At 41.6% G+C, this 14,117-nt stretch overlaps 1 protein-coding gene across 1 annotated transcript in view; it reads left to right on the plus strand.

Moving 5' to 3' along the window:
- Positions 1-14,117, plus strand: part of epha4b (eph receptor A4b) — a 58,083-nt gene that overhangs the window by 25,079 nt on the left and 18,887 nt on the right. Inside the window, exons 6-10 of the mRNA XM_049747701.2 lie at positions 5,967-6,122; positions 8,305-8,640; positions 8,804-8,916; positions 9,819-9,981; positions 11,441-11,549. Of these exons, the coding sequence (XP_049603658.1) occupies positions 5,967-6,122; positions 8,305-8,640; positions 8,804-8,916; positions 9,819-9,981; positions 11,441-11,549 (877 nt within the window). The remainder of the gene's footprint in view (positions 1-5,966; positions 6,123-8,304; positions 8,641-8,803; positions 8,917-9,818; positions 9,982-11,440; positions 11,550-14,117) is intronic.

Below are 14,117 nucleotides of genomic sequence, written 5' to 3' on the forward strand. Positions count from 1 at the left end.
GCGTTTCATATCCGGTCGGAATTTGCGAGTTGGCCAAGCCATATGATGCCATAAACACCGAGAGGGTGTGTGTGAGGTGTCAGTCACACACTTCCGTCTGAACGCCAAACACACACTCATACATCGGCTTAATTGATGCCATACGACGTCTCTGCTTTACCGCAGCAGCTTTTTTTTTTTTGTGAATGGAGTACAAAATGGTAAACGAGAAAGGATGCAGTTTCAATATACAGACCTGAATATATATGACATAATTGCTATGTATATTTTTTTCTCCCACATCTGGGATCATATTTTTTTTGCCCACATCAAGCTTCAAGTCTAAACATACAATCGGAGCCTATGTTCATTCTCTCCATGTGCTGTGTATTAATTTACTGTAGACAGACCGCGAGAATATATTTGATCTTTAGTAGTAGGCACCATATCTTAAAAATGCTTTGTTGTAGACTTCTTTTCAGCCAAGATCCATTTTTTGGATGGGGAAATTTTTTTAAAAAAAAATACCGTAATTTTCGGACTATAAGTCGCACCGGAGTACAAGTCGCACCAGCCATAAAATGCACAATACAGTGAAAAAAAACATATATAAGTCGCACCGGAGTATAAGTCGCACTTTTGGGGCAAATTTATTTGTCAAAATCCAACACCAAGAACAGACATGAACCAGCAACAACAGGCTAAACGATACGGTATGCTAACGTGACATATACACAAACGAGGAGCTGAGAATGGGCCTGAGTAACGTTCAGATTTATTCAAACAAGTATTACATAAATAACACGTTTATCAAACCATCTGTGTCACTCCAATTCATTAAATCCATCGCCCCCCACCCAAACTATGAAAAAAAAACGCGATTATAGTCCGAAAATTACGGTAATAAAAAATGACTGTGGGCTGGAGTCTCCAAGACGTTATGCATTGACGTAACAAATCATGTTATGTCACTAACATAAATTGATGAGCAAATATACATTATTTCTTCTGAATAAATAATTTTCTGACAAATGAAGAGAAATTACATAATTGGGTCAGAACCGCTTGCTTCGGCGTTTTCCATGATTTTTTTTTGCAGCTTTAAAAACCCTCTAAGCACAATTCTGAATTGTACTTATCTCACCACTTTATATGATGCAACTTATGGAAAAGTTTCCCAGGAGAAGTCCAAACTTAATACAATCCCTTAAGAATGAAAAATCTAATTGGTCCAAAGGATCCAGCCATTATGAGAGTGCATTGTGTGAGCATTTTGCAAGGCATTATGCTGTTAAAAATAGCGATGAGTGCTAGTCTCAGCAGAGTACTTGACATCTCTATTCCCCACACGGCCGCACGTGGTGGCACGATTCCTCTGCAGCTTTTTTTTTTTTTTTTTTTTGCAAGCTGACAATATTCCATCTCAGAATGGCTGAGAAACCCGATTACGGCTACTCGCGCGCATGCCGACAACATTGTTAGGTGTCGTTAATGTGGCTCGGAAGTTTGTTTAGCACCAAGACATGTCAATTCAAGTGTAAACATGTTTCACGCCCGTATGCACTCGAGCACAAACACGCGTAGAGATGCGACTCTAGTGGCCGTAAAGGATGTCACGTTCAATCTCATCACATTTCTCCACTGATGCTTGATGTATCAATTTTTAAGTAGCTGGCTTCAACTAACGCCTGGATCGCACACACACATACACACACGTGTGCACAAACCTACGTGCACTCACATGCATGCACTGCTATTTTGCTTTGGGAGCTCATGGGGTACTAGGAGGGTTCCAGCTAGAAAGCCCGTTGCCATGGAGACCATTATGGAGCTCATCTCCTGGGGGCCACCGAGCTTTATACAATGTCCCTCTCAAAAGAATACACACACATTTGGTGCCCACCCAACACCACTACACACACACACTTTTCTCCCTTTTCAGTGCTTTGTGGCAAACCTGATGGCGAGCCAATGTTTGCCTTGAACTGATTGTCTTAGAGAGCCAGGAAAGAAGTAATTACCAGTCCGACCAGCGCCAGAGTTGAGAGTAGACAAGAGAGCACAGTCTCAGCAACCACCTGTTTGGATGTTAATTAGAAAGTATTGACCGTGAGGTATTGGCTTTGCGCTTGTGTACGTTTCTGCATTTGTTTATAAATCTGCACAAGACCTTTAACAAGTCAGTTCCTAGTCTGCTTTCATTTGCACAAACAAATTATAATGCCACCAACTAAATATCCTTAAGTGTACAACTCTCCTATCAGATTGAAATTGACGCTGGTGATTCTCAAAACAGCAACGTTTATGTTTGAATAAATTGATACAATGCTTTGCTTTTCATTTTCGGATATTAAAACCGTTAATGTGTGTTTCTCAATAAAGTTTTATCGCAATGCTAAACACTGTCATTTAATGTTGGGCTCATGGTTTTCATAAAACCGAGAATAAATATGAATAACCGACAATCATATTGAAAAGACAATAATTAAAATGATCCGGGTTCCGCATCCACACTCAACTTGAGCTAATAAAGTGAAGTGACTTGCAGCTAAAGCCCGTGATAGCAAGTTAATAACGTTTACCGTCATTTATCAAGCAAAAGCAATAAAAACTCGGGCGCAGCGGAAAAAGCAAAAACTGACATTTCATCACCTTTTTTCCAACTAATATGGCTTCAGCGTTAACAACATTCTGCTGGTTTTAACCACCTCCAGATGTCCCCCGACACAGAGCAAATTTAAACTTTCAAAGAAATTGTGTTTCTGGAGCTTTGACAAATGCACTCTGGTTTCATCTAAGTTCAAGTCACAATTTACAACAAAAAAATGTCGCTTTTGCTACCAAGCTAGTAACACATTGACACCTAATGACAATTTAGAGACTTCAGTGAAGCTAACATGATTATTTTGTAATGTCTGAGAGGGAAAGAAAAACATGTGGGGGCAACCCTGGAGAAATTAAAAATAATTGTTATTTTTCTAACTGTTCACACTCTTGTATGATACCAGAAGAGATGGACGGGCTGTTCTCGCCTCACTCCGAGCGTTCGTGCCCTCCTGATTAGCTCTACTACATCATATCTAAGAGCTATCGATTGGCATAAATACAGAGAGTCTCTCTGGTGACCAGCTAAATATTTAATAAGACACTGGATCTGAGGCCATTCTTTGTCGTTAGAAGAAACATACTCAAGCTGCCGCATCCTCGCTCAGCCCTTGACTTCACAAAAAAGAAAATCATTGTGCATTTACTGGCACAATAGCTTGTCAGATGGGTGATATGCTAATTAGCCACAAAGTAGTAAATTTCCATTGTGAGGCAGACGTGCTAAACACTGCGGCGATAGCAAGCGGGTTAGCTAGCTAGATCAATCTATCAATCTCAAGTGTTTCCCAAATGTTATTGAGCCAAGATATATTTTACATCTCCTGACAAACCACCAAACAAAATGCTCTTAAAAAAATTAAGCTATATACTGCTATAATAATTTGAGTCTCAATTTACTTACAAATGGTAGATTTAATTGTACCTTCTGCCATATAGCAGAAGAGCATTTTAGCATAGCTTGATTAGCAACAATAAGTATTAGTATTAACTAAATGATACTTTTCGGACCAATTAAGTGGAATTGGATTTCCCCTGCCACTTATAAACTCTCACAGCGCACTAAATGTGCCGCAACACAGCGGTTGGCGGATCTCTGCTTGATAGTATTAACCAATCAAAAGACTTCGATACCACTAGCTTCACTAATGACTCAATGTACCCATTACTGTAGATTTACTATATCCCATTAGGTACCGTAAGTTTTGGACTATAAGCCGCACTGGACTATAAACCAGATCAACTAAAACTCGTGATTCCGGGTTCAAAATTTGCGGAAAAAGTCGCGGCTTATAATCCGAAATTTACGGTAATTCAAATGTGGCGTTCCACAGCTTCGTTTTCTTTCAAGTTTAACATCTCGTCTCGAGTGGGACTCTTTTCTGTGTAAAGTTGAGCTTGTGCGACTGTCTTTTCTTATCTGTGGCGAGGCATAAATCATAAGGGAACTCCGTCTGGTAGAATATCCCATGAGGGCAAAAGAGGGCGTCAGAAGAAAGAAGAGGTACTGTGTAAGAGACATAAAGCGGGATGAGCTACAGCAGCGAGGCAAAAAAAAAAAAAAAATAGATTGGGAGAGCAACGTGCTATACTCGAAGACGCCAAGTTTTTTTACACAGACTTTGATCAAGCAGTTGTTGGAATGCCAGGCCTGGCAAGAGCAAGGACGCTCCGGATGAGATGCCCCTGGAGAATACTCGCTAGCCCACCCTACTTCTACAGCCCGGCCAAACACACACAAACACACATGGGCACCCATTATCTTGGAAGGTGAAGGCAAGGTGGAAAGAGGCCAAAGAATCCTCCCTTTGAGAATAAACCCTTCCTGTCCTTCCTTCTCCTTACCTTGCTTTTACTTTTGTTTTTCCCACCTTTTTTTTTTTTTTTGATACAAACACGTCTCCTGTTCAAGCATTCTATGGGAGTCTTGGGGGAATTGCGCTGGTGGACCTTGCTCCCAATATGATGAATGTTTTGCCTAAAAATAAATTCTGTTCACCAGCGAGCACAGCATCCAGGTGGAAGAACTTAGTTCCACTTTGAGAAATCACACTGCTTTTAGGCCACATTTCCATCGCTCTCTCTGCAGGTTAACTACTATTGCCTTGCATATATGTCGTGTGTGTGTGTGTGTACGTGTGAGGGAGATGCACATTAGTGTGATAATCAACAGCTTTCCTGGAATGAGTGGTTTTGTACCTTGATTAAATCCGTGACCTTCACCAGCGTCACAAGCAATCAGCCGGCGCACACAGACACATACACATTAACAGCATACTTAACACACAAGTGTCGGTCGGGCACACCAACATACAATCAGTGCCAGGTGGATTCTCATGATTCAAGTTATTCTGCTATTCTGCAGACAAATATGCAGAAGAACACTCATGGGGGATATGATCGTTTTCATTACATGGTGTTTGGTGGACTGTATTACGAAATACAACAGGGAAGATTGGGTTGAAAAGCATCTGAATATAAGTACTATGAATGTATTTAAAAAAAAAAAAAAAGGATTTACGCTATCATCATTTTGGAGATGATCAAAAACGATCACTACTCCGATTCAGAAGATGGTAAAAAAAAAATTGCATATAGTTGACAATCATTTAAATTAATTGGCGAAAAGTAGACCCTAAATATTGTCACCAAAAGGCAACCCCCCTCAAAAAAATTGATGTTTATAAATAATTATATAATAAAAATGGAATTATATCAAATGATTTTGTTGTTGTATTTGTAACGATGAGAGCAAGTGACCAAGAGTGTTTGCTGTAAAGTCTTATTTTGCCGATCCAATCACTGACATGATTCATCGATCTACAAATTCTGAAAGTCTGATCATTTGCATTACTCGTAAGCTTACCAAAAAGCAAAATGCCTTGAATCCAAAGTGCACAATTTTATTCCACAAAATGACAACTATGCAGCCCGAGCCAAAAAATAGTCATGTTCTATCCCTGCCAAAGTCACTGCGGCTGCGTATTTGTGCCTCGCCGGCAGCTAGCCTGAAGAGCCGACGCTTATCCGAGACTCGTGACAGTTGAGATGCTGTTTGGCTGTTTTGTTACAGTACGACCCCGCGGTCTGCCCGCCTGACGCGAAAAGATCTCACGTAGACCGAATGCCACAATGCATTAAATCAGACTTGTTTTGGTGTTCGTTGCCATGGGTGCTGCACGACACATCGTATGATGCATCACTTTCTGCCTCTGCTGTTCTTCTAGTTTTAGTTCTTTTTGGTTTGGCTTTTCTTTTTTGTGCGTCGCAGATATTCTAGTAAATCAGCTTATATGTAGAAAAAAAACATGTCTGCGAATAACGCTTAATAAATATCACTTGTGCCTTTCGCGGTTATTAACGTTTTTTTTTTCTCGACACAGCTTGCAGACCCGGAACCTACAAAGCCTCGGCCACCGACGCCTACTGCAACAAATGTCCTCCACACAGCTCGTCCCCTCAGGAGCAAGCCACAGAGTGCATTTGCGAGAAAGGCTTTCACCGAGCCGACAGCGATCCACGCTCCATGGCGTGCACACGTGAGTGAACCTTACGCCGAAATATTAGCCAAATAAACACACGCAGACGGAAGTTAATTTCATAGCGTGCTGCACCAAACTACGGCTTTAACTTATAACTATTGGATGACGTTAAATTTAATTAGTTTGTGATGCGTTCTTGTAAGGATTTACAATGCATGACAGCTTTCCAATTTTATGTTTCTCCATCAAGCCATGCGTGCCGTTTCCCTTTTCCTTGGGCTTTGCCCGTTCAACACACCTGACGCACACATGAAGCACGCATGCATCCATGCGTATTAGCCGAGTGCTTGTAGGTCACCGTGCCGTGAGAACACATGAAGCTGATACTCTTATCACAAGCACGTCAGAAATTTCTTGACCTTTCCCTCTCACACACTCGCACACACACACTGCCAAAGGGATTTAATTCTCTCCGATGAGCACGGAGGAGCGAATGAGGAGCCAAGACTACAAGCAAAGCGATGGATTGAGATAGACGGAAGGATGTTGGAAGCGGGAAAGGACGGTGACACGATAACTGCGAGAGGAGAAGAAGAGCACGAACCTTCCACACGGAAACACCCCAGAGTGTGCGTGCACACACACACAAAAGTGCAGAGCCATTATCAGGTTATGGTAGATTACACTCATTAATCGTTGTAGCAGGTGAGATGTGACAGGTGTTATCAGCTGGAAATGACTAATGCCTCGTTCAAATATGGATGCTCCCCTAAATGGGAGAAGGAGAGAAATGGATCAAACAAGGAGAAAAGGTGAGCACATAGTAAGTCAAAGGGAGACATGTGGAATGACACTTAAGAAAGGGGGGAAGGAATAGAACTGAAAGGAATTGCAGAGGTCCAACACAGGCACGTGATTTCAAATGATGATGATGGACGGCAATGCGTGGTCGAGAGAAGTGGGGGATGCAGAAAAGAAAATGACAGAATTAGTAGGATAAATCAGTACGCTCTTCTGACAGATTTCTTTTCAGACAGCTCCAATTATCCGCCCCGCGTGGTCTCCAATCACAGTCACTGAGCTCTGCGACACTTACGTCCCCCACTCATGTCCCTGAGACCACTGGGAAGGCTAATCAGGAAAGACCCAGGCTGTGCCGGGGTTCCCCAGGGCTCTGTACTCAGCCATGACTAGATGACATGTCATCAGACTGTCTGCACTTTCATTTTTATATGCTTGAATTAACTTCAGCACTTTAAGTGCAGCCATACTCACTGGACTTGTCACGTGCCCAAAAAAAGCGATCTACTGATGCTCCACCATGAGAGTTTGAATCGACTTCCATAAACTTTTTGCAGTGGTGTTGAATTACACTGCATCATACTGGAGATATGGTTAAAATATTTGACCTCTCTCTCATAATTTAAGAGCGTAACCAAAATAGCAGAAACACATACAACTAAATCGATTTTTTTTTTTTAAATGAATAAACATAATGAGCCTTAGCAACTTTAATCCTAACCGAACATGATTTATACTATACAGGATCTCATTAGAGTACCTAATGTTGTGTCCTGTGAGTGATAAATTGCTGCGCTTGCTTTTGTGGAGCTCAATGGGCTTTTAAATTGCACGGCTTTTCCTGGATCGTACATCAAGATATCAGTGGTACCTGCGAGTACGTCTTCTCAACAGCAGCTTGCTTTCTTGTGTGTTTTCGCAACTGGTTAATCACAGGATGCTTTGATATACAATCTCAAACTTTGCTTTAAATGAATATATTTGTTTTGGCACTCATATGTGACTCACAAACACCTACTAGTCACTAAGAAATGCGGCGTCAGATTGTAGGTGATTATTAGCATACATAATGAAATGACAAGCGGCGCTATGTGGGAATGTGACACCAAACAGTTCAACTCAAATGTGAAAATATTACTCACTAAAATGACGTGTCAACCTTTCAGAGTGATTGCGGCACCACTCGGCGGACTTTGCCAAGTGTCATAAATTCACATTGTAAGCTGTTGAGAATAATATGAAGTCTTCTAAATCAAAAGATATACCCGACTTGTAAGAAATTGACTCTCTTGGCACTTTCTATGGATCAAATGGTCATCATGTGGATTATTTATAGTCCTTGGTGTGGCGCAAACCCACAAATCAGCAAGAGCCAGCTGAGTCGTGGCTGTAATATTTTATTCTTTGGTTAGCAACCTTTCGATTATTCTCTACCCAGGTCCCCCATCTGGTCCGGAAAACCCGATCTCCACAGTGAACGAGACCTGCGTCACTTTGGAGTGGTCGTCCCCAAGAGACACAGGCGGACGAGGCGACATCACTTACAGCCTTTATTGCAGAAAGTGCTCTGGCGAAGGCAAACAGTGCGTGCCCTGCGGGAGCAGCGTCCATTTTGTGCCCCGACAATTTGGCCTCTCTTCAGCCACTGTCGCCATCACCGACCTTCAGCCGGACTCCAACTACAGTTTTATTATCGAGAGCCAAAACGGCGTGTCGGAGTTAAGTCCCACGCCGAAAGGAAGGGCGGTGATGAATATTACCACGTCACAAACAGGTGAGCGAGTCACTCATTTGTATCCACCGGTTGGTGGTTGGCACCTGCAAGCATATTGCCCAGTGCCCCCCACAACCCCCCTTCTAGCTCCGCCAGTGCGTAAGAAACAGATTACAGACTACAAACACCTTCATCCGTTCTATCCGTCTTCCTTTTCCTGCAGTGAGCGTTGTGTTGAAGGAAAGGCGCAGCAAGGACAGCGTGACCTTGGCCTGGCAAGGCCCACAAAGACCCAAAGGTGTAATAGTGGAGTATGAGGTCATCTACTATGAGAAGGTGAGCGAGAACTCATTTTTGAAGGTGCCCCACCAGTTTACCATTGGCATGACTTCAGCTTTCATGTTTCTTTTCTCAATGGTGAACATTTGGTCAAATTTAAAGACAAGCTGGACCTCAGTTTCAGAATCTGATCTGTGTTTAGTACTCCCGTTTTACTTGCTTATTAGCGCTTACCGCATGTGCTAGTTGTCAGCTCTGTGCCGATGGTGGTGGGATTTGTGAAACTAAACATGCTCCTCTCCTATTGACTTATCGGCTGTGTGTTTTAGCTTGAGGGCATGTCGGACTTGCTCCTCTCCAACAGCTCCCAGCATGTCAATTACTCACACATCTGTTGGACAAACCTCGTAAAACATCGTCAAGGTGATGAAATTAAATCGTAGTGCTTGTGCGCTGGCATGCATTAGTAATGAAATAGTCTTAATCCATGCTAAGGAGTGTCTTCCATTAGAGAATGAGCTGCGTGTCTGCAGGGTTCCAGCTAACTGACACTTTAGTCCTCCATACACACACACACCCCCACACACACACACACACACACACACACACACACACACACACACACACACACACACACACATACGAGGAGCTACTTCTTTGCTGTCGGGCTATTTGTGAAATAACATCATAAAATTTGCATAAAGTTATCGGCTGATCAAAGAAACACCCTAAGCAATTTGCTTTTTATTATTGTTGTTAAAGTCAACATGAAGTAAGGATCTACCAAATCAGTGTGGCAACAAATGTACTGCACATTACTGCCATCTACAGGACTGGATGTGTTAGCGAATTTTTTTTTTTTTTTTGCCTTGGAGGAGGTCTGCGATCTACTCAATGGCTTTTATCTGCTCAAAATATTCTTGAATTATTTGCTTCCCTTTTTATTATCTCCACTTCAGAACCAGCGGGAGCAGAACTACACTGTTTTGAAAACACGCTCCAATATGATGACAGTGGACGGCCTTAAACCGGGTACCACCTACGTGTTCAGGGTCAGGGCTCGAACCGACGGTGGATATGGGAGCTATGGTGGAGAAATTGAACTGGAAACCAGCCATGAAGGTATAGATTTTCAATTTAACGCAACCTAGCTATCATCTCAGATCTAGGAACATAATTGGAATATAATAATGATAATTGAGAGTCTTGTGTCTGAATTCTAAGAGCTGCTGGGCAAGGAGGACAAAGCTGCAAACATTGCGGCTCGATTCTATCTCCGTGGGGGTGATTTGTCCCTACTGGAGTTTAAAAATCAATACGGCGGATGGTTATTAAATAGCTCACTTTTCATTGAAATGGCTTCTTCACTTCTCCTGTCATTGAAGTATACAAAAAGATTTATTAGATTAAAACGTGGCGTTGGTTAGCGACGAAATATCAAGCTAGTTTTTCTTAAAATAAATACGTTTTCAAAAAATGCTTCTAATCGCCAAATATATTCTCAATGTCAGGTTTTCATTGATAAATAATCACAAAAAAATGTATTTATTAACACGTGTGGGTTTCAAATACTTTTAGTTATTTAATCCTTCAACGAAAGGGTACCAATTTCTTCCTGCCTAACTTTCTGCTTCGTCAGCCGTCATTTACATGTATCGTCCCTTTATCACGGTCAAACGATTTTCTTGCAATAGAAGGCCCTATAATCTGCTCTTCAAAGTGCACATTGATTCTCAGATGGCCGGGCATAAAGACTTCATAAATCTCTTCATGTAAAGCAGTGTGGATATAGATCAGGCGGCATACAGTGGAAACACATTAGCCTACTAATCATTGAATAATCAATAAATATGCTTTAAAGAAGCCTATGCTAAAAGTGATGCCATTTATCATGTTTTTCCTGGATTTGAGAAATTTCTTGGAATTCAGAAATATAGGGCTATTTGTCATTGAAGATATGACATACTAATTTCGATATTTCCCCCAGAAAATTTGTTTTATACATTCCAACCTAGATGTTAATTAAAAGTTAAGGGGGCTTAATACAGGTACTTGTGGTACCATGTTGGAAAAACTTCCAGTGTCGTATTATATCATGCACGTGTTCCTAATATTATGCCCAATGCCCTTCACTGTCAATCAATTTTAATAACAAATTTATTGTTGATTACGAAAGACTTAGTCTTAATGCGCCAGATCGCTAACTTGAGGGAATTAATTCACCGACAGATGCTTTCATGCACTGATGAGCTAGTGCTTAGCTGAGGCAGATGAACTGGATATTTGTTTTGATTAATTGCTCGATCGAAAAAAGAAAAATCAATGGGTCCGGAAAGTTCTGTCCGGCAGTCTTGTTATATGCAACATTGGACAGCGCCAGCCCGAGTGGGAATTCACATCTTCTCTCAGCGCCTCCTCGCAAGTGCTTTTCATCAGGAACATTGCTTACTATTCCATCGAGCTCCCTCGCTCCCTGGCTCGCTTTTATCTCAACGCTGCTGTCTTTTTATATTTATCTATTTGCTCTTGCTCCCGCTGCTTTTATTAAATCTGCCACGCTCCCTCTGTCCACTCCCCACAGACGTCTTTGCTATCGGAGACCCCAACCAGACCACCATCCTGGCCATATCTGTCGCAGGTGGCGTCGTTCTTCTCATCTTCTTGGTGACGTGCTTCGTGGTTAGCGGAAGGTGAGGACGGCTCGTGTACTTGATCCTGTCTGATAACAAGGACGTAATAACTACAGTAGCCCCTTTGGTGTTTTTTATATTTAATACCGAGGGATTACGCTACTGCTGGGCGCATCCAACTTTTGACATTTAAGTCCAACTAAAAGCCGTGTTAGTCTTTCTGTGAAGACCACAGAGGCGCCTCCTTTCAAGGTTAATACCGGAAGGCCACACAGGGGATGGAGAAAAGAAGTTGAATAATACAATGCAGAGTTGAGAAGATGAAAGGAACTGAATTAGACTCTTGGGGGAGGACTGAAGGAAAAAGGGGAGACGTGTGTGCAAAGGAGGACAAAAGGTTGTTTTGTTTGATTATTTACAAAAGAAAATTAGCAAAAAGTCGGTGCTACAATATTATTACAGAGACAAGCAAACTCGGTCAAGAATAGCACTGACTGAACTTCAAATCTCAGTCTCTGACTGACTGAAATAGCTAACATGGCCTTTTTGGGGGGGAAAAATATATATATTAAAAAAAAAAGAAGCCGTGTTTGTACTCATATTTGTATTCCATCTTGTATTTGACCGACAGATAAACATCAGGGCAAGGAAAACAGCACCAAAAGGATTTCTAAACATTCATAAGAGCAAATAGATTTTTCGTTTCTTACACTCAACAACATGGAAAATATGTTCACACAGTGGCCACATTAACTTTACTTAATAGCTTGCACATTGTGTATGTGATTTTGCGTCCTGCATTTTTTTTTATTTATTTATCATACTCATTATAATCCCTCAAGGGGAAAATTCAATTTACACTCTGCTGTATATTTTGTGCTTCACACTACACAGAAACCAAATCACACACAGACAGGCAGTTAACGAGGCCAAAGGCAAAAGGGGGGGGGGGGGGGGGCGGGGGTGCCTTGCTCAAGGGTAATCTCAACAATCTCAACCTTTATCAGTACCGACTAGATTAACAACAGGTTGAGATCAACACGCACCTATGCACCAGCACACACACGGACACACACTAATGAACACACACTAAAATCATTAGTATTGATTGAGGTGATTGTTGATCAGGCGGAGCAATGTAATCAGGCCAAGACTCACACTCATTTCACAGATAAAAAGCACATCGTCGTTTTTTTTTTTTTTTTTATTATCGAAAAGGGAATTATGAGTTTGTGCACATGAGCCGTAAAACATGTTAAAAGCAGCACGTTTTGTACACACGTGCCGTGACACGCACCCTCATACTAATAAGCTCTCACAGGCCGGGAGGTGTTAAGTGAGTTTTACAGGAAGGTCGATGTGCTGACATCAATTTGAGGTCGCTGTCGCTGTCTCCCTGCATCTCCCCCCCTATTTAGACGCAGCGAGAAGGAAGCGGTGTTGATTACCGCTCTCGATTAAATAGCATCTGTGCGGCTGTCAAAAGTTGTGCGCCGTTGTGTATTAGGTGAGGCTTTGAGTTGTGTGTTTTATGTCGGGGCGAAGATCAAAGCTGCGTCTGGAAGCCGAGAGCAGCGGCAGAAGAGCTCAGCTGCAATAGAGGGAAAGGAATTGGAGCTGAACAATTTTGGAAAAAATAATTTAATTGTGATTTCATGTGTTCTTTTTTTTCTTTCTAGGCCCTCTTTTCCATTCATTTGCATTTTTTCTTCCTCATTGGAACTTCTCCAAGAATAAATAGGAATACCGTATTTTCCGGACTATAAGGCGCACTGGACTATAAGGCGCACCTTCAATGAATGGCCCATTTTAAAACTTTTCCATTTATAAGGCGCACCGGACTATAATGCAATCACAATATAATAACTTGAAATAGTGAAAACAATAACAATATATCAATAATGTTAATAATGTTTTATTGTTATTGTTGTATGAATAAGAAGGGTGATATTGGTGTTTGTGACTGCAGTAAACAGGCCAGGTTGCATCATGTCAGATTTTTAATCCAAATCAAGTCATTCTCCATTTTATCTTTTTTATTTTAACTTCAGATGCAACAAATTACTTTATAATCACAAAATAATGATCCATAGTCTTTTTGATTCATGATTTATAGTCTTCAGCGGGCCACTTATGATTGATTTTATGACACAATGCTTCGGGCCAGTTTAAATTTAGAATTTGGTTCATATATAAGGCGCACTGGACTATAAGGCGCACTGTCGGCTTTTGAGAAAATTTGAGGTTTTTAGGTGCGCATTATCGTCCGGAAAATACGGTAGCTACTTCGCTTTGCTTTTAGGCTATTGTTACACCATGAGGGGAAACATGAGAAAGTGTGGAAAGCACCTCAGATGTCGCGTGGCTCTGACAAATCACACCAGTTACGCTTGTATGGGTGCCATTACTGCTCTGCAAGCGCAGGCATGGAAGTGTGTGTTTGTGTGCGAACTTGCCACTTCTGGTCTTCATGGGGGGACTTTGGCAGGCTGGCAGGTGTGAATGGTGGAAGGCGAGCGAACGACTAGCATAACCATGAATTCAGCAGATGGCCTTTCACTCAATGTGTGCTCAGACTACTGATACTAAAAAGCTGTGGCAAGAGTCTAAGTACTTTTTTTTTTTTTA

Source organism: Syngnathus scovelli, chromosome 17 (genome assembly GCF_024217435.2).
Source record: "Syngnathus scovelli strain Florida chromosome 17, RoL_Ssco_1.2, whole genome shotgun sequence".
NCBI classification, from domain to species: Eukaryota; Metazoa; Chordata; class Actinopteri; order Syngnathiformes; family Syngnathidae; genus Syngnathus; species Syngnathus scovelli.